At 41.8% G+C, this 26,709-nt stretch overlaps 1 protein-coding gene across 1 annotated transcript in view; it reads left to right on the forward strand.

Annotated features, from left to right (window-relative positions):
- Positions 1 to 26,709, forward strand: part of LOC115458232 (deleted in malignant brain tumors 1 protein-like) — a 71,192-nt gene that overhangs the window by 23,615 nt on the left and 20,868 nt on the right. Inside the window, exons 5-9 of the mRNA XM_030188092.1 lie at positions 427 to 735; positions 1,396 to 1,704; positions 4,355 to 4,666; positions 6,109 to 6,423; positions 7,187 to 7,495. Coding sequence (XP_030043952.1) covers positions 427 to 735; positions 1,396 to 1,704; positions 4,355 to 4,666; positions 6,109 to 6,423; positions 7,187 to 7,495 — 1,554 coding nt within the window. The remainder of the gene's footprint in view (positions 1 to 426; positions 736 to 1,395; positions 1,705 to 4,354; positions 4,667 to 6,108; positions 6,424 to 7,186; positions 7,496 to 26,709) is intronic.

The following is a 26,709-nucleotide window of genomic DNA, read 5'->3' on the forward strand; positions in this document are numbered from 1 at the left end:
TTGAGGTGTGGTCGCACCATGGAGCAATACAAAGACATTATAACGTCCTCGTTTTTGTTTTCCATTCCTTTCCTAATAATACCTAACATTCTATTTGCTTTCTTAGCTGCTGACGTCTTGGTGTTTATTTTAAATACAGGTAAAAAGGGCACATCTCTTGGTACAATGCACTTATCTTTATCCACATACAGGATGGGCAGTTTTCAAAATTCCCTTTTACTTGCATAAATCACTTTTTATAAAGTTGAATGGCTTTAAAAATGTCCCTCTTTGTAAGTAAATAAAATCCTACCCCAAATACCAGCATTTTGGTTTAAATACTGTGGATCTTCACATGAGTCCTACTGGCTGACCTCCCACCTGGGATGTGAGTGCATTTGAACATGAGAGATCAGTGAGCTCTGACTGTCTCCCTTTCTCTTTTAGGGAACATTGAGTCCCACCTGGTAGGAGGATATTCTGCCTGTTCAGGAAGGATTGAGGTGAAGACAGAGAATTCCTGGGTCACTGTCTGTGAGTCCAACTTTGATCTGGTGGCAGCCAATGTACTCTGTAAGGCACTGAATTGTGGGACAGCGCTCTCAGTCCCGGAGGGGGCATACTTCGGAGAAGGCAGTGGGGACATCGGGAGTGAAAAGTTTCATTGCACTGGGAAAGAATTCCACATCTCTTACTGTCTCAGGACAGCAGCAGAGACTTGCCAACACTCCCAGGACGTCAGTGTCATCTGCTCAAGTGAGAACTAAAAAAAAAATTAATTCATAACTCCTAGACCTGCTGTAAAACTTCTGTGTTTTGTTCTATATACAAGACTTGAAAAATTTATGAATGTAACAGAGAGAGTTCCAGTTCCAAAATCATTATAATTTCTCTCAATTGCGGTTATAATCATTTTTTTATTACAAGACCAAGGTTTCTCTTTATGTGAATGTAATCGCTGTTATAAAAAAAATTCCACAGCTCCATCTTGCTTACAGAAACAACTCGAACTAACCCAGGCCAGCATCAGACAGGCAGGAGACAGGAACATTGCTAAGAATAATTACCTAATGGGATCGATATTCAAGTAATCTAACCTGACCAGAGAGGCCCCTGACTAGTTAAATCACCTGTGTAGGGCTGTCCGGGGATAAGATGCCTATTTGACAATCTAGGTGCCCTATTATTAATTCCCCCACTCCCTAACAATGTCTATATTACCTTTATCTGCTTATTGTTATAAATTCCAGGACCTTTAGTTAATCAGACCATCGATATAACATCTGGTGTCTTCCTTCACATGTGCAGGAATACTTATAGTAACTGATCAATAATGATTATATCCCGTGTACAGTGTATGTAAAGCACAGCTAGTCATATATGTAAGACATTGTCACCTTCTCCCTTGGGGCACAGGATACCATTACAGGCTGGAGAATGGGAGCAGCAGATGTTCTGGGAGAGTTCAGTACCAGTATGAGGACACCTGGCAGACACTCTGTGGATTCCCCTGGGATGTACGAGATGCCGCTGTGCTGTGTCGGCAGCTGAACTGTGGGAATGTTGTAGAAGTGCCTGGAGGAGAGCCGTATGGCACTGGGGCTGGTCTCTTATGGAAGGAGAGCTTTCACTGCAATGGGACTGAATCTAACCTGAGTGAATGTCCTTCCTCTGTCCTGGGCAGTGACTGTGTTACAAAAGATGTGGCCAATGTATATTGTTCAGGTAAGTAGAGAATTATATAATCCCCCCTTGCCCCATTAGTAAAAGGATAGATTCTTTACCAGGTCTAGAAGTTACATAACAGATTGATACGTCTGTTAGATATTCAAAGCTGTATCTTCATTATATAACAGAGAACCAATATTAACATTGAGGAAAGGAAAGGCTACATAGGAGCCTCTGTGCCTTTACAAAACAGAACCAGCAATGGTAGGGCATAAATTCACACACACAGATGTAAACCTGCTTCAAAGAAGGTACAAATGTATGCATGAGCTTTATGTATTTATTTGTATATTTTATAAAACCCATTCATACATCACAACTACAGTCCCATGAATGCCATGGTCTGTATAAGTAGGCGCCATCTTGCCAGCTTGCATATTTGGCTGTGGAGATTTATAAAAGGCTTTGTTTGGAGAATCCAAGGTGGTGACCGCTAGAGGCACTCTGCAAACATTCCCACTACTCTAATTACCTTTAAAAATATCACCTTCCTTTAGTTAGTATAGGGAAGAAGAAGACTGGGGTGTGAGTTTTCCCAGCTGAATCAACATTCCCTCTCTGGCCCAATGGGTTCAGATGTGGTTCGTAGCGTAATGGTGAACAGCTGCCCTGTCCCTTGAACTTCAGAACAAGCATCGTTGCAGTGTGGTAATCGTCATCTTCAAATACTGGACCAAACCTAGAAGCCTTTTGTCAGAGTTGTGATTGGTGGCGGTATTGTCTTATCCAAATTGGCATCATCAACCAATCCCTGTAATTGTGACTGAATTCCTGTTATCATGGGGATTGCATGTCCAATACAGTAGTAATTTTCAGCTTCCAGAATATCAATTGTGGCTTGATAGTGGCTTCATGATGCTGACATAGTTCCCCAGGAACACCATCTCTGTATCAGTCATCAGTTCTGGTCCTATTTTTTGTTGACATTCTCGTGTCTTTTCCACTCCAATTGTAACCAGTTGACCGATAACTAAGTAATCAGAAACCCATCTTGTGCAGGTCGGATTGAGGAATGTAAAACCAGCCACCTCTTCAACAAAATCTGCATGTATGGTACTCCGATTGCTAAGAACCTGTATTTTCCCCATGCCCCTGACAAACATTCACTTGTAGCAGACATCCTTTTGTGTTTCACAGCTCTCAACAGCTGCTACAAGATTGATTGTGTGATTGCCCCAGAGATGCACCAATGTCATCAGTCCATGATTCATTTTGACTGCATCAAACAGAGATCTGACATTACTAGCATGAGTTGGCATCGTTACACCTACCTCTAGGCTAACCCGCTTGAACTATGTCAATGACAGGCGTTAAAGGGTGCCTAGACATGGCAGCCTTAAGTGCATAACTTACAATAGTCTATAAGTCACATGCATAAGTTGGAGACACACCCTTGGTTCTCCCATGTTCTGCCCACATGCACACACTCCTTTGAGGTTAAGTACATAAGTACTGCCATACTGGGACAGACTGAAGGTCCATCAAGCCCAGCATCCTGTTTCCAACAGTGGCCAATCCAAGTCACAAGCACCTGGCAGAATCCCAAAGAGTAGCAACATTCCATGTAGAACCCCAAAGAGTAGCAAGATTCCATTCAGAATCCCAAGTACATAAGTGTTGCCATACTGGGACAGACTGAAGATCCATCAAGCCCAGCATCCTGTTTCCAACAGTGGCCAATCCAAGTCACAAATACCTGGCAAGATCCCCCAAAAGTACAAAACATTTTATGCTGCTTATCCCAGAAATAAGCAGTGGATTTTCCCCAAGTCCATTTAATAATGGTCTATGGACATTTCCTTAAGGAAGCCATCCAAATCTTTTTAAAGCCCGCTAAGCTAACTGCTTTTACTACATTCTCTGGCAACGAGTTCCACACAAAGGGCATTACCTGCTGCATTATTGTGCACTTGTGTGCCTAAGTGTCAATTATCTCATCAAGGTATGCGTAACTGCAGGTGCCCAGTTAGAGAACTGCCCTTCTACTCACTTTGCATCTAGTGCATGAAGCCCCTTGTGAGTCATCAAACGGCAGATCCAGAAAAGCTGTGATGATAACTGTGATCTGCCTCCTATGACCTGGGTCCTTCATCTGATATCCTTCAAATACTTTTGATATTCAGTATGAATCAAGCTGGTAGGGAGCAGCTCCTACCTGTTAACACAGGCTGACCAGATCCTGCCCAGATAACCAACTAGTGATCAGCTCAGAACACTTGGCACTAGCAGTGGGTACCAGATAAGTCCTGCTGGCCACCTACGACTTGGATATTCAAACCCAGTGTCCTGGTTTGGGCCAGCTCTGAATATTCAGGTAAAGAAAAGCCCACAGGAACCAGCATTGAAAGAAACACTGCTGCCACGAGCTCAGAGATACCCCCTGAATGGGGAGAAAAAGAGGAGAAAATGTTACAGACCTTGAATAATGGGTCTCTGAAGTGTGTGTGAAAAGGAGGAGACAAAGAACTGCCTGATGAGAAACAGACTTAGAAAGTAACAGCAAGATTACATGATACAGCATCACTCACATCATGGATTCTCTAATCTCTTTTTTATCATGGCCATTACAATGTAACATCAATGTTGTGTTCTGAGTGGGTAAAATCCATTAATCCCTCATTCCATGAGATGTTCTGTCTTCTCCCAGGGCAGGAAGGGTCTCTCAGACTGGTGGATGGACAGAGTCACTGTGACGGCAGGGTAGAGATTTACATTGGGAGCTCCTGGGGGAGAGTTCTGGATACCCAGTGGGATCTCAGTGACGCCCTGGTCGTGTGCAGACAGTTAAACTGTGGACGACCTGTGAAAGTCCTTGACGTGTGTGGAAAAGGTAAAGGTCTGGTGGGTCTGAAGAGTCCTCGGTGTGAAGGAAATGAGACTCAGTTACTGAACTGTAGCTTTTCTGGGACAGAACTGACACCACCTGAGGATCTGGTGGACGTCGGCGTCCTGTGCTCAGGTGAGAATCGTGTTCCTTTATTATTTTAGCTAGATGACATCAGAGTGACAGATGGGACATTGAAGAGTCTACTACTACTACTATTTAGCATTTCTATAGCGCTACAAGGCGTACGCAGCGCTGCACAAACATAGAAGAAAGACAGTCCCTGCTCAAAGAGCTATGTAATAAAAGTGAGCCAAGTATAGGACAATCAAGCCATTGTGTCATCACTGATGAGGTTGGCTCTTATTGGTGGCCTGAGGCATTATGACATCACAATATTAGCTCTGGTTACAAGAGACTACTACTACTACTATTTAGCATTTCTATAGCGCTACAAGGCATACGCAGCGCTACACAAACATAGAAGAAAGACAGTCCCTGCTCAAAGAGCTTACAATCTAATAGACAAAATAAAAAAATAAATAAAGTAAGCAAATCAAATCATTGAAGAGTCAGTGTTTGGGGTTTATATTCTAGATTTGGGAAGACCTCAGTGTCTCTTATTGTTGGTATATAGGTAAGGAGTGATGGGAGGGAGAAGGGTGATGGTTATTATTAAGAGTGTTGAGGGCACAGGGTGAGGAATGATGGGAGGGGCAGGGTGATGATTAAGGGTTCTGAGCTCTCGAGCACGGCATTAGATCAGTAAAGATCACATATGAATCTGTATTGTTATAAGAATATTTTTACTGCTGTAATTGTCTATTGCTCATGTTTGATCTATTCTTACTGTAAACCACCTTGAGTGAATTCCTTCAAAAAGGCGGTAAATAAATCATAATTAATAAATAAATACCTACAATATATCAATATTAAAACAGACCAGGATTGAATAAACAAAGTATGGCATGGTATACTACTTGCAATGACAACACAATACGTAATAGAACATTACAATTGGTAGTGAAGGGTAAGGCAAAGTCGTAACATATAGATGAGTAAGAAAGTAGGAAGAATTAGAAAGTAAGGTGATTGATTTAAAGAAAGTTGCATGTGAGGTCAGAGAGATGGTTAAATATTATCTCAGCTAGGGTAGGAGTGGATAAACATGTCCCACTGCAGTATGTGCAGCCCAAGTCAATCCTTGTGTGTGTGAGTGAGACTAACAAGTTAGTTACTTCTTCCATTAAAGGCTTGGTTGCAGAGCCAAGCTTTCACCTGCTTCCTGAAGTAGAGATAGGTAGGTATATAAAGATTTCTTCACTGCTTTTTTTGTTTGTTTCTTACAGAAAATGAAGGAAGCTGTGAATAAGAATGTTAAATAAATATTTAAATCAGTGCTTCCCAATCTTCTTGTTGCTGTGACCTCATGATTGTGATCAAATAAAATTGTGTGACCCCCCCCCCCCCCCGGAAGGTTCAAAATAAAGATGCATATATGGAGAGCTCACCTAAGTCATGACCCCAAAAGCAGGTTTTGTGATATCAGGAAGCTGAGATCTTTTTTGCCTCTGCAGGAAATGCACAGCTCAGGCTGGTGGATGGCGGAGGTCGCTGTGCTGGGAGAGTGGAGGTTTATTACAATGGAACCTGGGGCACCGTCTGCGATGACTCCTGGGACCTGGAAGATGCCCACGTGGTGTGTAAGCAGCTGGAGTGTGGACACGCAGTCAGGGCGATGCACTCTGCTTTCTACGGGAGAGGAAAAGGACCCATCTGGCTGGGGAAGCTGCAGTGTGATGGAAATGAATCTGCTTTGTGGGACTGTGCTCCAAGGTCATGGGATCGTCATGATTGCACACACAAGGAGGATGCAAGTGTCCTATGCTCAGGTCAGCTCTGGAAAGTTTATAAGATATTCAGGTGATCAGATATGTCCTCTCGTCTGTGGAAGTAGGGGCGTAGCCAGTCCTCGCCGTGTGAGGGGGCCAGAGCCCGAGGTAGGGGGGCACATTTTAGTCTGCCACCTTGCCACTCCCCCCTGCCGCCCTGCCTTTCCCACCCACTGCTGCAGCAAATAACTTGGCTGGCGGGGTCTGCAACCCCAGCCAACTGAAGCGTTATCCCATGCCACCGCATTGCCTGTCCTCCTCTGTCCTCCTTTCACATCCTGCACGCTCCTTTTAGTCAAATTGAGCAGGGCAGGCAATGCAGTAGCGCCAGAGACCGGCGCTGGACAATGCTTCAACTGACAGGGGTTGCAGACCGCCGTCAGCAAAACCAGACCCCACGTAACAATGCTACTGCCTTGAAGTGCGTTGAAGGTGGCATTTGTGGGCATTCATTTCCTTTTTATTTACATAGTCAATGACATCCTTTTCTTTCAGGCTCTGGGGTTCTGGTTTGGTATTCATATATTAGTTTGTGATTGTATTAGGAACATTGCCACTATTTTGATTTCTGGTCACCTGAGTGATATCATAAAGTCAATATTTAACAGACAGCCATATTCACCATATCGCGTGTCATGTTTCAATAAAACTGAGAGCTAGGTATAGGATATTGAACTAACTCAGAGTGGACATTGTGTTTCCTGTCACTGTGTTTACATTATTGATAACTAATATAACATGGTCTTGCTCTGATATCCCTTAGAGTTCAAGGACCTGCGACTGCAGAGTGATGACTACGATTGCGCTGGGCGGGTGGAAGTTTATTACAACGGCACCTGGGGAAGTCTTTGTAATAATAAGAGAAACGCTACTGATGTTATATGCAAACAGCTGAATTGTGGGGGCCCTGGTGATATGGAATCTGGTAATAAATATGGTTCCGGGACTGGTCCCCTCTGGGTGGACCAAATTGAATGCCGACCTCATGACAGAGAGCTGTGGCAGTGCCCGTCCACGCCCTGGCATACAGCAGCATGTGAAAGGAGGGAAGAGATGCACATTAGCTGTCCAGGTAAGAGACAAAGCTTTCTACCCACCAAAAAGCAGAACTCTGAGCATGAAAATACAGCAGCCCTGACTATCGATTTATCTCAACAGGACAAAAAGCAAAAACTGTGCAAACCAAAGCAGAACTGACAATGTGTCCAAACTCTACAGGCAAGAAAATCAGTCTCATCACTTCTTCCTCCCTCTCTTTTCGTTCTCTGCTTCTCCTCTCCTTCCCTCTGTCTCTCACTCCGTCATCTCCATTTCTCCTCTTTTAACGCTTCCTGCTCTCCTTTTCTGCATATTCTCTCTCCCTCTCTCTCCCTTTCTTTTATAACAGGGCACCATGGGTAGGCGTCAAACTAGGTAAGATTTTATGAAGAAAATTGGGCACCTACCATTCTTTATAAATACGAGAGGAAGTTGCCTTTAAAACATTCATAGAGCTGGTGTAAATGTCCATATCTATATTTTTCTAGTATACAGGTAAATTATAGTATTTATAAAATACCCATATACTTCCACGCACTGCCCAGGCTCAACCCAAACTCAACACATGTGCATGGCCAACTTGCAAACCTCTGAGCCAAAGTGTGTCATTGTATACATTTGTTTTTTATAAGAGCTCATTCACACACGTATGTGGCTTCACAGACAACGCAGGAATAACTTTCTAAAATGACCTCCTTTCTGTCTGCTTCTCCACTCACCATATTTCCTTCTCCACACTCTGTCCATAGCTGGGTCCACTTTTACCACATCTTTCTGTCCCCTGTCCCTCTGTCTCACTCCCCCCCTCTCTTATTCACCCTCATGACCCATCCGTTTCTCCCTTATCCTTTAGAAGGAAACAGAGTGCGACTCGTGGGTGGAAATGGCACCTGCTCGGGGAGAGTGGAGGTGTGCCACGGTGGCTCCTGGGGGACTGTCTGTGATGACTTCTGGGACATGAAGGATGCAGAGGTCGTGTGCAGACAGCTGGGATGTGGACCTGCTGCATCTGCCCTGGGAGATGCCAAGTTTGGGAAGGGAGAAGGTCCAATCTGGCTGGTTGAGGTGCAGTGCAGAGGAGGAGAGAAGTCTCTGGAGGACTGTCCGACCAATTCATGGGGAGAGAATGACTGTCTTCATAAAGAAGATGCTGGAGTGATATGCTTGGGTGAGCATTGCCTGATCCGCCCTGTGTCACATGTTACATTAGAAGGAATCATGGAAAGAGGCAGCAAGATCTATAACAGAAGTCATTCTGCTGATGAGGACAGAAATGAGACAGAACATTTTCAATACAGTTGGCCGGTACTGGCAGGGGCATAGCCAGACCTCAAGGTGGGAGGAAGCCAGAGCCCAAGTTGGGGAGGCACATATTGGTCTGCCGCCACGCTTCCCTGCTGCTCCCCACCCACTGCCGCCCCTGTATATCTTGGCTGGCAGAGGTCCCCACTCCCCAGCAGCTGAAGAATTTGTCTAGCGCTGGTATCTGGCACCGCCGCTGCATTGCCTGCCCTGATCTCTCTTCCCCTCATGTCCACAATGCTCAATTTCACTAAAGGGGTGTGCCAGATGTGAGGAGAAGAGAGAGCAGTTATTGGCTCTAATTGGCTCCTAATCCTATTAAATTATGCACACATGCAATTTTTTTCATGAATCAAGAAGGGGCGTGGCCATGGGAGAGGCAAGAATGAGTCTAGGGAGTTTACTAAAGATATGCGCAGTATTACTGAATACCAGAGATCCACGCCTACCTTCCGTGCCAGGATTTACACCCGGTTTCAGTTGCCCGAAGTTTGAGCACCATTTCCTGAATCTAATCCTAAATGAGGAATTTTTGTGCCCTTAAAAAGTAAAACATGAGAAAAGGGAAGATGCATCTGAGATTCAAGAGTAGGAAAGGTGGGTCCAAAAGCTTGACAATGATAGCTCACAGTTTATTGAAGGGGGATCAGGGCCAGGTGAGGATTGGAACTCGAGAAGTTCATAGAAACTCTCTGAAGAGGCTCCCAGCAACGGGGTGAGATTTAGCCTAGAGATCGTTATCATACATGGAATAATTATATTTCTCTCAGCTGTAAATATTCATCAGGCCCAAAGTGAATTTATTTTCTCCTTTTTCTCTTGTCTCCCTCTGCAGACGCTTCATATATCACAGCTGCTCCTTCCACTAGAGGTACAAAACTGAATTTTCTGCTGACACTGAGCTTGACCTGCAGAGTCCATGGTTTTATGGCTCTACTTTAAACAAGGCAAAACACAAAGCGGAAGTGGTCAAACAGATGCTAGTATGAAATCTTTCATAATGGGCTAACCCAACATGGCCGTGTTTCAGCACAATGCTTGCATCAAGAGTCATTATCTGCGTAAAATGGTTAATATATGCAATGTTCCCAGTGCTCAGAAGTCATGCATTGCATCACAAATACATCCGAACGCTGAAGGAAATGTGATGCAGCATTGTGCCGAAACATGGCTGTGTTACATCAGCCCATACTAGATACAGTGTTTGTTATTTACTGGATAAAAACTTTTAACAGGAGTTTCCCTCTGAAACTGCTACAGCTCACAGGCTGCTCTGAGGAATGATACAATGTCTGTGATTTTATACAATATTGCTACAACATGGCTTTCTTTAAGGCTGTTACAGTTGAAAGATTGATACAGACAAAAGAAGAAAATAAAAATGTGAAATTGACTACTCTTGAGTTAAACTACCTGAGGAAGTCTATCCAGTGTTCAGCTTTAAAGTGGAAAAAGAGCACTATTACCTTAGGAATTTTGTGGCCATTTCCTTTTTCAAACTTTCTGTTGACCTTTCCTAACAGTTTTTTGAGAAATGTTTTCTGTTCATAGCTGTGCAGAGAAAACTTGGCATTTTAGTAGTAGTTTATTCCCGTAGAAAACATTTTAGTAAACATGTCTATGTCCTCCTCCCCCACCCAATCAGGCAGACAACGTCCATCCCCAGAGGGAAGAAGCAGTACACTGACCATCCTTGTGGTTCTCTGTGCGATCCTGGGGTCTGTTCTCCTGCTGGTTCTCATAGGTTCAGGCATCCAGATTCGCCAACAGAGGCTGTATAGAAAAGGTCAGTGCCTGTCGCCAATTAAAAAGCAAATGGTTTCTTTGGTTTGTGCCTTAACTAAGAATTCTGGGCTTCAGTTCGTACTCTCACATCAGCTGTGATTCTTTCATCATTAAAGGTGTAATCGGAGTTTTCTATAGCTGGGTTTCCCAAATAGGATCTGGAGCCAGGTCAAATTCTCAGGACAGTCACAATGATATAAATGGGATGCACTGCTTCTGAAGACAATGGAGACCTTACAGCCAATATTGCAAGGCATCTGACCACCCGATGGCCTGATTTCTTATTAATAATAACCAGATATGCAAATACTTCACTGGTTAAAGTCAGAACTTTGAATATACCTGGTGAAATTTAACCAGATATCTTTATCCAGTTAACTTAAGAACAGATATTTTTCTGACTAAAGTAACCTGTTCCTCAGAGCATGTCTGACTCCTCCCAAAGATAACTGTGTAACTTTTGTCCAGACAACTCATTGTCCATACTCAAGACATGTTCCCTTGAGAATGATGCATGCTGCAGATACACAGATGTAAGTATTGAAATCTGTGCATACTGAACATATCCAAATACAGCCACCCTTAAGCTCGCAGCCACAAACCAGCCTGAAATCCCTGGTAATATGGGTGTCGATGTGCCTCTCATAGTTTTGCCACTGAGAAGAATCTTTCTTTAATCCTGAATTTTGCAAGTAAAACATTTATCTAACGGCCAACTTATATATCTAAACAGATATTTATAATTTCTGATTCTCAAAGCTACAGTTAAAATATGGTTTTTAAAACCTGTGTGAAAGATCCTAGGCATCCTTTTTCCCAGGGGTTGTAAGCTCTTTGAGCAGGGACTGTCCTTCTATGTTAAATTGTACAGCGCTGTGTAACCCTAGTAGCGCTTTAGAAATGTCAAATAGTAGTAGTAGTAGTAGGGTTGGAGGGGTCCCTGGGAGCACTAAGTGTCCAGCAATACATTTTCTGTGTTCAGAGCCCAGTGTCCAGGAGTACAAAGTCTGAGGTCCAGGTTCTCTGAGAGTGTTCAGGGACCAGCAGGATATGGGGAGTTTCTGTGCTATTTTAATGGATTCGATGTTGAAGGGGGGGAGATGATAGGTGAACATACCTATAAACAGTGCAGGTCATGTGTGCCAAGCCCAGGATTGTTACTAAAATAACACCTTTACAAAAAATTCCCTTCTCTTTTTTTTGTCTCTTCCTAGAAAACTGGAGAAATTTCTCAGGTGAAGTTCATGAACCAGTTTATGAGGAAGTTGATCAAAAATGGATAAAGGAGAACATTAATTTCATCGCTCGCTCAGGTCTGTACACTTCAAGATGACTATCTGACTCCAGATCACACAGAACACATGAGGAAAGTGGCTGGGACTTGATATACTGCCATTCTGTGGTTATAATCAAAGCAGTTTACGTATTATATACAGGTACTTATTTGTACCTGGGGCAACGGAGGGTTAAGTGACTTGCCCAGAGTCACAAGGAGCTGCAGTGAGTACTGAATGTGGTTCCCCTGGTTCATAGGCCACTGCACTAACCATTAGGCTATTCCTCCACATGAACCAGAGCCGATCTTTTCCCAATCTTGATTAATATTTTAAGTATTATGAAATTCCATTAATAATTTGATTGCAAGACTGGACACTCAGGATTGACTCATATATTTTTCATGACATGAAGCCTTGAGTGAAGTGGGGATTCTTTATTTTCATTGTCGGTGCAATATTAGGCATCCTGGATGAACTTGTATCACTTCCCCATTACAACCTATCTACCAGAAGCTTTACAGAATGAAAGGCACTTTAATATCACAAAGATTCTGAGTACAGCAAAAAGATAGTGAGCAGACATTTTAAATTCCTTTATGGATGCTGTACTAGCACTTTCCCTATTAGCATGACCTCAGTGCCTGGCATGAGAAAAGTCAATTAATAGTGAGTTTGTTCTCTTTGATATACAGAACCAGTGCAAATTGCTTGCTGACTCAGCTCCCCTGGCTGGCAGAAAGGTTCTAAGATAAAGCTGTACTGTTTCCCTGCATGACAGAGCTATATTAAACATTCAGCACCACGGATAGCTCAAACACACTGACTGTATATCTCCACCAGTCCCTCATCTATCCATGATGGATCTATACAAATAATATATAATCAAAGTACGTAAGTATTGCCATACTGGGACAGACCAAAGGTCCATCAAGAGCAGCATCCTTTTTCCCACAGTGGCCAATCCAGGTCACAAATACCTGGCAAGATCCCCCAAAAAGTACAAAAAGATTTTATGCTGCTTATCCCAGAAATAGTGGATATTCCCCAAGTCCAATTTAATAATGGTCTATGGACTTTTACTTTACGAAGCCATCCAAACCTTTTTTAAACTCTACTAAGCTAACTGCCTTTACCACATTCTCTGGCAACGAATTTCAGAGTTGAATTACAGGTTTTCTCACCATGATGGATTTGTAAGAATCAGTCATAGGCTGTTATTTAAAGGAATTTATAGGGGCAACAGGTGGCACTGACTCCATAAATGCTTTTTTTTTTTTTAATCATTTCCTCCTGCTGTATCTATAGCTTTAGTCATTTGTCAAGTTGTAAATCCTGTACATTGATACTAAATGTACAGCTCTGGCACTTAATGAAAAATCATATTTTCTTCTGTTATTTACAGACTCCCTTTCCAGTGACTTGGTGAACAGTGTCCACTACTATGAACGCAGCCCTTCTGATGAACCTGAATCTGAGACTGGTAATAAGAGAGAAAATCTGAAAGATACCTACATGTACAGAGTATTAAAGGGAGGGATGGTGTTTCCAGCACTGGATGTGATCATGGTGGATAGTATAGTATTATAACCATTCCTCTTAAAGCAGCAAGCTGGTCCCAGGAGTGGGCTAGTGGTCAGTGCAGTGGACTGTAGAGAAAGGGACCCGGGTCCGTATCCCACTCTAACTACTACACTTCTGGTGGAAATTGTGAGTCCTCCAAAAACCTACCTACTTATATATAGGAGACACATGCAGGTTTGAGGGCTACTCCAGTGGTGTCCAGTTAGGTACAGTAGGTTCTTAGGTGTTCCTGGAGGGCTCGCAATACAAAATAAGGGTGCTAAGCTGGGATTAGTACCTGGGCCCCTTTATATGAAGTCCACTGCACTGACCACTAGGCTGTCCCTCTGCTCTGCTGCCCCATAACCATCCCTATGTCTTGTTCTTGTGCGTTTTTCCCTAGGATATTTATTTTTTCAAAATGGTCCATAATGAGAGATGCAAAGAGCACACACACATGTACAAATCAGACTTGGGCATCATATTGAAACTGCCTCTCCAAGTGTGAAAAGGGGAGGGGCCTGCACAACTAAAAACGACCATCTTAGATACTCATCTGTTGAAGAACTAATACCTAATGCCTGGTATAAAAATGTGAAGGAGCCTCCAGAACTGCTTGTGATCATGTTAGATATTCATTCCTAACCCCACATGTCTTCTTTGGGACCTTTTCCCGCAGATCCATCTCAGGCTGAGTATGACAATGCAGAGGACCCTGAAGTCAACAACTCCCCGGCACTGAGCAGAGGTGAGTTGGGTCTAGTATCTGCTTCATTTCTGTTACTTTTATTAGAATATCAGATGTAATTAAATGAATATGACTTCTGGTTTTTCTTAGCAATAGCTCCAAAATTGTCTCTATTACATTCTGCAGAAGATGGATTATATTAACTAACTAAACATGGATAGGGAAGTTATATCTTTGCCGGCTGCCAATGAACATGTGAATTCTTTTGAAATTTGGGGCTTAAGAGTTTTCACCATCAGCAAAAGATTTATAACCCACTCCATCTATGATTCTGAACAGTTTACTCTAGCAGCCGTGTTCTTAAGGAGTTCCAAACATTTAAGAATTGGTTTGCATTTTTTTTTCAGAAAGACCTTATTACCATTGATTGAGTTGATCATGCTTGTTACTATTAATTGCGCCAATGTTTCCAAATCCTTTCTTTCTAAAATGGATTGAAACTGGTGTATCATGTGTATGAAACAGGATTTGACCACTGCTGACCCCTGTGCTTCAAAAGGTAATGAAGTGTCTGAAACAAGCTTCAAGGAGAACTCAAAGGACACAGACAAAAGACCAGGGGGCACGCAATGAAGCCACAAAGTAGTAAATTTAAAACAAATCGTATAAAATATTTCTTCACTCAGTGTGTAATTAAACTCTGGAATTTGTTGCCAGAGAATGTGGTAAAAGCAGTTAGCTTAGCAGGGTTTAAAAAAGGTTTGAATAGCTTCCTTAAAGAAAAGTCCATAAACCATTATTAACTTGGACTTGGGAAAATCCCCTGCTTATTTCTGGGATAAGCAGCATAAAATGTACTGTTTTGGGATCTAGCCAGGTACTTGTGACCTAGATTGGCCACTGTTGGAAACAGGATACTGGGCTTGATGGACCTTCAATCTGTCCCAGTATGGCAACACTTATGTACTTATGTAACCTGTCTTAAGGAACAATTCCTGGGTTTCAGTTGTTTTACAGCCTTGGTTTCTCCTTGATTTGTTGCTTTCATAGCTTCAGATGATCCCCTGGTTCTGTCAGAAGACGTCGCAGATCATGGCTACGATGATGCTGTCTCTGGAGGCTGCCCCAGTCCTGTACACATGGAAACTGGTGAGATGGGCAGACAGGCATATGAGATGGTAAATGATCTGAGACAGTGGTGTTTGCACCATGCTCCTACTTTATACCTCACCACATATGCACAAACCAGTAAGGTGAATAATAAGGGTGATGTGCTGGGGCAAGGGTACAGCGTGGTTGAGGGAGTGAACTCTGCTGAAATAAAAGAGTGTCACATGCTCTGATTCCTGAAGGTCTTCGCCAAACATATTCTTACATAACTAATTACATTCATAAATAGCTGTTTAAGCCAAGAGAAGATCAGGGTTCCTGCAGTCCAACATTCTACTTGTTGCCTGCCTGTGGTGTGAAATTGACTGCAGAAGCACAGGCTGTGTTCTTTCAAACTGACCAAAGTGATTTGTTATGCAAGCTAGCTAAAGTGCATCATCCCTTTCTTCCCTCTTCCAAACTGTTCAGAAGATTACTTAATCTGTATTCAATTATGCATTTACAAACCACTGTAGTGGGGGGGGGGGGGGGTCAAAATTGCCCCATGTCTGCATTAGAACAAAGCACATCCTGAACTTTCACGTCCATATTTCCTTTGCAGTTTAAGACTTTAAAACGTGGTTTTAATTGGTAAGGTGATTGGTGAATGATAGATCAGGCACTGATTAGGGTCTGAAAGCTGTTTCTTGCATTGTTGTCCCATGGAGACACTTCAGGAGTTTACAGAGGTCTCTGAATTTGATTTTCCTCTTTCCGTTCACAGGACTCTTCTCAGATTTGAGTAGCAGCTTCCAAGTGAGTGAGAATCAGGACCCAGCGCCCAACCCCCTGACCTCTGATTACGATGATGCTGAAAGCGGAGTCACTGGGGCATCAATATAAGATCCAAAGTGCTCTGAGAAATTTTTACACTGTGCTATTACTGCAGAAGTGACAGTCAGGCAGCCAGCCTATCAGTGCAGAGTGTGAGGTCTCTCTTATCTTGTGTAGAGATGTCATCTCTTGCTCAGTTCCTTGATTGAGGTAGCGGTTAGCACAGGAAGCTTTTCAATGTGTTTTTAATATCAAAGTTCAACTTATAGATGAGGAAGGAAAGAAAATCTTTACAAATGTGATGAAACCTCTCACTCAGGTTGGGTCTGAATGTGGTATAACAGCCCAGCCGCTGATTTACAGATGTCCAAGTCCTTTATGGGATCCCTATATTCTGTAACCTTTCATTCTGTACTTGCTATATTGTCAGTTAAAGCCTTTGATAATGGAATTGTAGATAAAATCTGAAAGGTTGTCTTCGTGCAGCTGAGCAGGAAATTATTCTTAGCATTGATGTCACAAAGCTGTAAACACCACAGTAGTGATGCTGCCCTGGAGTGTAGGAATAGCCTAATGGTTAGTACAGCGGGCTTCAATCCCAGCATCCTGAGTTCAATTCCCACCCAAGATTGTGAGCCCTCTAGGGACAGAGATTGTACCTGCGTACAATGTGTGATTGTCCTTCACCTTGAGCTTGAAAGTTAATCAGACTATAAATGCCTGAATTAAATTAAAATTAAATATGACTCACACCAGTGATGTTGCTGCAAACCTCCTTCCTTCTATCAGCCAAGAGAGAAAGGCTTCCTCCAGGCCAAGTGTAGGGTGTGGTGAGAAAGATGTTCCTGACCCTAAAGAATGGAAACCCAAAATGTTGCTGGCTATTTCCCCCAGTCTGCTAGATCCAACTCATTGAAAACAGGAGCCGCTAATCTCTGGGAGTTTGTATATTTCTTCTGAGTCCTAGCTCGGCTTTCTAACAGTTTTTTCTGAATGAGTAGAAGTTGCTTTTTTTACACGGTTTAATGGTTTATTTCTATTTTACCTTTTCCAAAATGGGTTCCAAAGTTAACAGTCATAATCAAAGGGAACAAAACAGAATCAATTTACATTTACAATAGAATTAACAATGAAATAAAACTCAGAAGCATCCAATACAAAATATTCAACAATAACATACTCAAATCACATAATATCAAACACAAACCACGACTGATTAGAGCTATCCAGAACTAGCCACACTTACATCATCAGAACCCAATAGCTACTCTCAAACTTCCATCACAAACACTAAAGTGAGCTCCCGTGTTAATGTGTTGTGACAAGGCTACATCCCAGATGTATAGAATGAAGCAGCAAAACCCTAAACTACATCTACCAGAAGTCATTGCAGGAGGGAAGGTAGAGGGTGATCACGAAAGAAGGGAATGGGGATAGGCAAGCTGACCAACTACCATCTCCGATCACAAGAGGGAGGGAAAATGAAGGAGCCCAGTTCCCCTGGACCCGCAATCAGTATATCATGCCACCCGCCTGTACTAGAGAGGGGGGTGGGGTGAGAACCAGGAGGAGAATTGGATGGAAGAGGGGGTTAATCAGGCTGAGCAGGGGGAAGAAACCTCAATGGAATGGGAGCTTGAGAGTACTGAGGAGCACAGCACCTGAAGGTTTGCAAATCTACATTGTTTGGAATTTAGTTTGGTTTAAACCCTGCTTAAATAGAGAAGCCTACTTTCTTTTGTGGGACCTGTTTGCTTTGGGAGAAAGCCTGACTGTTGGAAAGTTTGCTGGGGAGAATTACAAACCTGTTTCCCAAACTGAAATCTGATTATTTTGAGAAACTCTGTTGAATTTGAAAGGCTTGTTTATAAAGGGGGGAAAATCCTGCTTGGGGGCAGGGACTGTTTGTTTGCTACTGATTTTGACAACCAAGGAGGGATTTCAAAAGGACTATTGCCTCCCCCTCAGGGAAGGGGGCACAGACTTTGTGTTTAGTGAGCTGATGTACTAAGCAAGGCAGAACAGCCCTGCCTGAGAAGCCCTAACCCAGGGCTCTGGAGTAAAGTTTTGGTCATTAACCTGAAAAATAAAGGAATGTTTTGAAGTATCCCCTGGTGGCAGTTTGTGAAGATCTGGCTATTCGCGGGAGGCGGCTTCCTCCCCCATTCTGAAGCAGCGGGCCTGTTTACAGTGTGTTATTAGTAATCAGATCCCATTGTGGTAAATAGCATTATTTAAGGCGCTGACCTTCAGTGGAAGACCATATCAAGCTCTTTCTCCATGGACACTTGCTAGAACAGGGATGGGCATCCACAGCTCCGAGGGCCACAACCCATTCAGGTTTTCAAGACTTCCACAATGAATATGCATGAGATTGATTTGCATGTACTGCTTCCGTTGTATGAAAATAGATATCATGAATATTCATTGTGGAAAACTTGACTGGGTTGTGGCCCTCAAGGACCATGGTTGCCCATCCCTGTGCTAGAAGGTGGGCATCTCCTCTCTATGGTTGAGGATCGTGACTCCAACATTCATATCAATGTCCCTACAGCCCCCTTCTCCCATGATCTCAGTACATTATTTTCTGATCTATATTTGTCACAACATGTAATAGGCCGTACACACAAAGATGATCATACGCTAGACTTGATTTTTTCACCTACTACACTTAACACCTCTTTACGTTTGAAAGCAGTTCACCCTCCAACCTGGACAGACCACTGATTTCTCCTGTTAAATCTTAAGAGATTCTCTGTCGCTGAGCACTTCCTTTTCTAAGACTCTTCAATTTAGGAACCTAGTTAAGGTTTCAGCCAGGTCTCTTCTTGCAAGTTCTACCATCGATATTAATGCTTTTTCTGATTATTAGATGAGCAAATTGGAACTCCAGCCTTAAGGATGCCTATAATACATTAGCCCCTTTCAAAACTTGGAAAGTCTCTACAGCCAACTGTCAATCCGAACCATGGTTCACTACTGATCTTCGTCAGCTGACAAGGAACAAGGAGTCAATTCAAGCTTCTGCTACTAACCTACAAATGTACTCGATCTGCAGCCCCTCCTTACCTCTCAACCCTCATCTCCCCTTACGTTCCTACCCGTAACCTCCACTCTCAAGACAAATCCCTCCTTTCAGTACCCTTCTCCACCACCACCAACTCCAGGCTCCGCCCTTTCTGCCTCGCCTCACCCCACGCGTGGAACAAACTCCCCGAGCCCATACGCCAGGCCCCCTCCCTGCCCATCTTCAAATCTCTGCTTAAAGCCCACCTCTTCAAGGTCGCCTTCGGCACCTAACCTCTACCCAGGAAATCTACACTGCCCCAACTTGACATTTCGTTCTTTAGATTGTAAGCTCCTTTGAACAGGGACCTTTTTGTTTATTTTGTACAGCGCTGCGTAACCCTAGTAGCGCTCTAGAAATGTTAAGTAGTAGTAGAGTAGAGGAATGACGCCACCTTCATTCCGCTTGACGCAATTGACATTTTAGCTATTTCAGACAGCAAATCTTAAACTATTACAAATTTTGCAGCTTAAATAAAGTTAGCACACCGGGTCAGTAAAAGGAGTGTGCCCCTTTGTAGCACCCCTTCACTGATGCAAAAGCATCACTTTAATCCTCTAGGGGCATCAATTGATGATATCACATTCAGGCCTTGGTGCTTTTTTAGACCTAAAGGTGAAAAACTGCACACTGCAAGAATTAATATGAATAACAGCATAGTCCACAATAAAAAGCTCCCAGAGACAGCAGATTCATCAGAAATTGAATTTTATTTAAATTTATCTGCAGTGTCATACAGCTTCCACAAGGTCTAATGTTCCGGTTGGATTCCTTTTCTTAAAATCGGTCTAAGAGAGAAAGATTCATTAAGTCCCTGAATTAGTAAGAATATGCATTCAATCTCCCCATTCCTCTTCACCTAGTGATTGCTCGTCACTGGTCAGGAGTGATCCCCAGTCACTCCTGTCCCATCAGTTTGGCACCAGCAGACTAGGGTCAGTGGTGGCCCAGGCAGACAGCATTTTGCATGGCAAAGCTTTACAGCTCCTGGACTGCGACTGCCCTGAATTCAACCACAACCATGTCCTGTCTGTCGTCGTCTGGCTCTAATGAGATTGAACATTTCTTGGGTGATCTCATGTTCTTATTTAAATTCTTAAGCACAGACACAGCTAAAGTGCAAACTGCGGTGATTTTGTTGAAATGATTTTAGCAATGGGACCTCCTTTCCTGCAGCCTTTGCTTCTGCACCTGCTCCCCATTGAGCTTGTAAAGATTTTATCTTCTCCCTCAATGAGTATGAGTAAGTTATAAAAGTAACATCTGGAAGGGAAATGATCACCCGCCCAAAACCAAAGATACCTTCCTGCACATAGACACCGAGGCACCGATTCCTGTCTCTGGTGTTCTGCAATAGAAAGATGAAACCACAAGGTGTAGGAGCACATAATAGAGCTGTAGACTTGAAAAATACACACTGATACACCAACATCCATCCATACACACATATACACATAGACACACCAACATACATACACAGTCATCAGCATACATGCACAATCACATCCAGGGCATACTATAATAATATAATGCTAATAATAATAACTTATGTATATACCATCTAAACCAGGAGCTCTAGGTGGTTTACATAAGATAAAATAATTATATAGATCAAGAAAAAGAAGAAAAATACAAAGCAATTATTTATTTATTTATTTGTTTGTTTGTTACATTTGTATCCCACATTTTCCCACCTATTTGTAGGCTCAATGTGGCTTACATAGTACCGGAGAGGCCTTTGCAGGCTCCGGTGTGAACAAATACAAGGTGATGTCATGGTAAGATAAAGTTCATGTGGCATGACCACATTGGGGAAACGTACATCGGAAGAGTTGACTTAATAATATCAGGCAATATAAGACTCACTAATGAAGACACTTCTGAAAGTGCAGACGTCCCATCCATTAAATGAAGCCTAAAGACTGTTCAATTCAGTGAAACCTTTGCCTTCAAATAGTTTATTTCCCTTTTGAATCTTTTCTCACACTGTGCAAGTCTGGCCCCATTGGTTTCTGATTGTGGGAGTTGGGTCTTTTGGGCTTCTAGTTTCTTAATTAAAGCCATTGCATGGTGTAACAGTAGGCGTGATAGGGTGACAGTCCCAGATGTTGTGGAGGGTTGTTGACATCATGTTTAACGCACTGAAGGGTTGTACAACACAGATACAAATCTAAGCTTTTAAAATGTTTTTCTAAATGTCCATAGATACTTCTCCTGGTATCATATCTTAGTCTGGCCCAGTTTCACCCACTTTGTTTTCCTGCTGGTTTGCCTCATCATTCATTGCAGGATCTACAGGGGATAGTGGTCATTGAGGAGTGACTGGATGAGCGGCAGATATGACTGATGAATGGATGAGCATTGGACAGATGATTTGTTCTGGATTTAAGGACAATGGATGAATGGAGGAGGATGAAAGTATTTAGAGTAATGCATGCAGAGCAAGGTTAACCCTTTCATGAGCCCTATGTAAACAAGCACGTTGATTTCCCTCATCATAAGACAAACACTTTTAAGAACTCCCATAATCAGGGTCCCTTGAAGTTCTGACTACAAAGGAAAATTGCAGATGAAGAATCAGCCAGATCGAAACACTGTTTTGCCAGCTGTTCCTGCTGATTGGGTACATGGCATAGAGTGTGGGGAGAACGTTCAGACCTCTCTCACTCTTCTTTCTGCCAGCAGCTGACTCACCAAATCAGAAATCTGCTTTGGCAGCTATTGAAATACAGATGTCTGAAAGGTCCATCTTTACATATTTAGGCTTTGCGTAATCTACTACTACTACTTATCATTTCTATAGCGCTACTAGATGTACGCAGCGCTGTACACTTGAACATGAACAGACAGTCCCTGCTCGACAGAGCTTACAATCTAATTAGGACAGACAAACAGGACAAACAAGAGATAAGGGAATATTAAAGTAAGGATGATAAAATAAGGGTTCTGAACAAGTGTACAAGGGTTAGGAGTTAAAAGCAGCATCAAAAAGGTGGGCTTTTAGCTTAGATTTGAAGACGATCAGAGATGGAGCTTGACGTAATCCTGCCCTGGGCACTTGGAAGTTAGAATAATGAATCAGTGAATGGACAGGTAGAGATACATCAGTTCTACAGGACTTGAAGGAGGCTTGATGGATATCAGATGATGAATTGATTGATTGATTGATGAATAAATAATATGAAGGATTATATGGAGATGTTAAAGTGTCCAATTATTGGATGCCAAATGATTGGAGGACACTGAATGATGGATAAATAGATGATAGACAGATGATTGGATGAGTCAATCAATGGAACCTTGAATAGATGAATGGATCAAGGGTTAATGGGTGAGCTTACAGAAGATATTTCAATGGATAAATAATGATGAATGCATGGTTTATGAGCAGAGACATGGACACTGAATGATTGATTAATAGATAATGAATGGATTGAAGAACTACTACTACTAATAGCATTTGTATAGCGCTACCAGACTCACGCACAATGTAAGAACAATATAAGGAGGATGGCATTGATGGATACATAGCTATATCTGGATGGATGGATGGATAAAAGAATGTACAGATGTATTAATGGATGAACAGCTGAGAGGGAAGACTCTTTATTTATTTATTTTATTTGTGTTTATTGATTGATTTGGATTCAGCTGGTGACCAAAAGGTAACACCTGTGCCCACCATTTCACCACCACCACATCCTTCCAGGCCTAATTTAACATAAGTGCTGAGATACGGACAGGGCACCTGTACATCTGACACAGTGTATTAAAGAGAGGAAGACACTTTTTTTTATATAAGAACCAAACCAGATGTAAAGGCACAGCAGAGGCAGAGCAAAAATCATATATGGTTATGTTGCTTATTCTGAATTTTTATTGGACATTTTGCATATGGGAAACTTCAAGTATTTCATTCCAATATCTTACAAAAAAGGCAAGAACATTTCTCATTGGCTGCTACTGTTACATTGCGGTCAGTATTTGAGACTCTGACACTCCTCTCAGTTGCTCATACACAGCAGATGAACCCAAGGGGGTGCTGAACCTCATTCTGAGCTTTCTTGTCAGGTGTAGAAGACCTCACGGAGATCCCCGAGCTGTGGTCACTGCAATCTTAGGAGGGGATCAGTTGTTAGTAGTAGAAGACACCAGGGAAATATTTGACCTTTGATCACTGCAGTGCCGTTCATGGTCACGTACTCAGGATGACGTTGGTGGGACATCTTTCCTCTCCAGTGGTCTGGCTTTTAATCCTTTATCTCTCTGGAACCCAAGGTACAGTAAATGGTTCAATCTCAGCTGATGAGTAGAGAATATTAACATCAATCAATCAATATTATCTCCAATTTCATGGGAATTATTTTTGGGTCCATCATCTATGGGACCAGCTTGTAAACACCAGGGAGTTTCTGTACAAAGGGATGGGTTAATCTCGTCTGTCTGTGATATTAATTCTGTAATGTGTCTTGGGACCTTTAGGGCTTCTGATACCTTCTCTCACTATTGTAGTGTTTTAAATAGTACAGCAAATAAGTAGTATGTGAAATAACCAAAGGTTACTTTTACAATATAATAGATTTATTTATTTTTATTTATGTATTTATTTATTACATTTGTACCCCGCGCTTTCCCACACATGGTAGACTCAATGTGGCTTACATAGTAATAATATAAAGAATTACAAAGTCGTAAGAAGAATATACAATTTGTAGAAATATACACAGGCCCTTGTACTATAATAAGAGGTATAAGCATTTGGGGGCTTATTTCTGGTTCTGCTGTTTGTTTTTGTTTGGGAGGAGTTCTAAGCTTATTTATTTATTTAAAAACTTAAGTTCCGCACAATTCAAAAGTTCTAAGTGGATCACAAAGCATACATTTATAATATAAAAATCGCAAAATACATAAAAAAATAAGACCTTCAAAGACATAAAAAACACCCATCAGAAGAAAATAATAACTACAATATCAAACACAACCCAGCCACCCTCTCATATGCCTGTACAGAGTTCTCTCATGACCCGAATTCTTCTCAGTCTCGGCGGTAATTTGTTCCATAACACAGGAACTGCTATATAAAATATCGAATTCCTGAGCTCATTTGATCTTACCATATAGTGTGATTGAACATCAAAACAGATTGATCTTCCAATCTCAACGATCACATGGGCTGGTATATATGCAGCTTCGCAGCCAAAACCTCACAAACCTTGTCCCATTATTATTTTAAAAATTATACAAATGATTTTAAATTGTATTTGGTATTCAATAGGGAGACAGGGTAGTCTTTTTTTCAAATTGATGAAATGTGCTCTTAACAGTTATAACTAGTTATGACCTTAGCAACCAAATTTTGGGAGACCTGTAAGGTTCATAATTGAGTTTTCTGAACCCCCAAAAGGAGTCAAATTTGAATAATCAAAACTGGGTGAAACAAGTCTTTGAATTACTAACCGAAAATTGCACAGTCCTTTAGTCTTTGTTATAAAGTAGAAAGTTCTTACGCTGGGACATAAAAGACTAGACTTTGCTTTCACTGCGTGATCTAAATAACCACCCGATCCTCTATATTCTCAGTCGCTCCTTCATTCTTCACAATCTGCTCTACCTTCTCTCCCACCTCTGGGTGTTTTATCATGTTTTTAGCAGATCCTGCAATATTGATTTTTAGCCTTTTTTTTTTATTTTATGTCTCTGTCTTTTCTTTCCTGTTCCTCCTCTTTCTACCAATTTGCAGCCTGTTTTAAGATTTTGTTTCCTTTCCTCTTGTTTGCTTTCCCTTCCCCTGGTTTTCCTCTGAATGTCATGTCTCTCCCTTATTCTACATAAGTACATAAGCATCGCCATGCTGGGACAGACCAAGGGTCCATCGAGGCCAGCACCCTGTCACCGACAGCGGCCAAAAGAACAAGCAATTTGTCCCACCCATCCTAGAAATACTGTATTATTCCCTCGTCCATTCAATAACATTCTATGGCTTTTTCCTCCAGGAAGCCATCCAACCCTGTTTTGAAGTCCGCTAAGTTAACTGCCTTAACCACCTTTTCCAGCAGCGAATTCCAGAGTTTAACTACACGTTGAGTGACGAAAAATTTCCTCCAATTTGTTTTAAATTTACCACACTGCAGCTTCATCGCATGCCCCCTTGTCCTAGTATTTTTGGAAAGCGTAAACAGACGCTCCACATCGACCCGTTCCATTCCACTCATTATCTTAGAGACCTCTATCATATCTCCCCTCAGCCGCCTTTTCTCCAAGCTGAAGAGCCCCAGCCTCTTCAGTCTTTCTTCATAGGTAAGTCGTCCCATCCCCTGTATCACCTTTGTCGCCCTTCTCTGCACCTTTTCCAATTCTACTATGTCTTTTTTTAGGTGCGGCGACCAGAATTGAACACAATACTCGAGGTGCGGTCGCACCATAGATCGATACAGCGGCAGAATCATATCCTTATTTTTGTTTTCCATTCCTTCCATCCTTCCATTCTAACTTTTTCCCCTTTACTCTTTCCATGTTTTTTTTGACTGCTTGTATATCAAGACCATGTAAATAAATAAATAAATAAATACATTCTACATGATTTTCAAATGAGAGGTTGTTAAAATTAGGCAGTATATAAATTCTTTTCAATAAATATATTTAGTCCTCCCCACATCAAGATTAGCTCACTTGGAAACTACACGACACTCCGTCATTTACTTTCTTGGTCCTAAGCTCTGGAATGATCTACCCCCCTCTGAACCCTCTTTCAAGAAATGTAAAACTTAAGACGTACTATTTTTCTATTGGTGCAGGTTATCAGTGATGTTTTTCTTTGCTAGGGTTGTCTCTATGTTTACTATTAATTTTAGTTTAGTTTCCTCTTCTTTGTCTGTTGTCTTTCCTATCTTAATGGAATTCCTTTTTCTTTTCTTTTTTTTTTAGCTTGTATGTAAACTGCCTTCACTTATTTGTTCAGATTTGGCAGTGTAACAAATGTTTTTTTTATTTTTTTTTTTTTTCTACACTTCCAAGAATAATCTTGTTACAAAAAAATTAATAATAGAGCAAAACACTTACATTTACAATTTGTCAAAAGAAAAAATGTATATTATCCAATTTTAGTCCAATTAGGAGGGGGGACAAGGCACAATACTCAAGAAAAATATCATTTACTAATCTACAATTAGAGACTTGAAGGGAAGCTCACAGGAGATAAAAAATAAAAAAACAGAGTTTGGTGTAGATGACAATACCACTTCTGGAACTGAAGTGGAGTTATTACTGTCCTAGATTCCAGAAAGGTGTAACAAGTCATTATTTCAAAGGTCAGTAAAAGCCACAGAAATAGCTCAGTAACACATAATCTCCAAGAATCCCAAAAGAAGTTCAACAGAATAACAAACCCAACAGCTCAGATACAAGTTTAAGAGACAGAGAGAAATTTATGAAATAAGAAAGATGTTAAGAGATTCCTGAATCTCATCTACTGCCTTTCACACTTCTAAGAGCAACAGAAAAATCCTTCCAAGACAGAGAGGGGTGCTTTCGAAAGGGACGTCCAAGTTTTGATGAGGATGTCCTTGCAAAACATCCCCATCCAGGGGCGAGGAAACTTGTATTTTCGAAACAAGATGGGCGTCCATCTTTCATTTCGAAAATACCAT

This window comes from Microcaecilia unicolor, chromosome 14 (assembly GCF_901765095.1).
Source record: "Microcaecilia unicolor chromosome 14, aMicUni1.1, whole genome shotgun sequence".
NCBI lineage: Eukaryota > Metazoa > Chordata > Amphibia > Gymnophiona > Siphonopidae > Microcaecilia > Microcaecilia unicolor.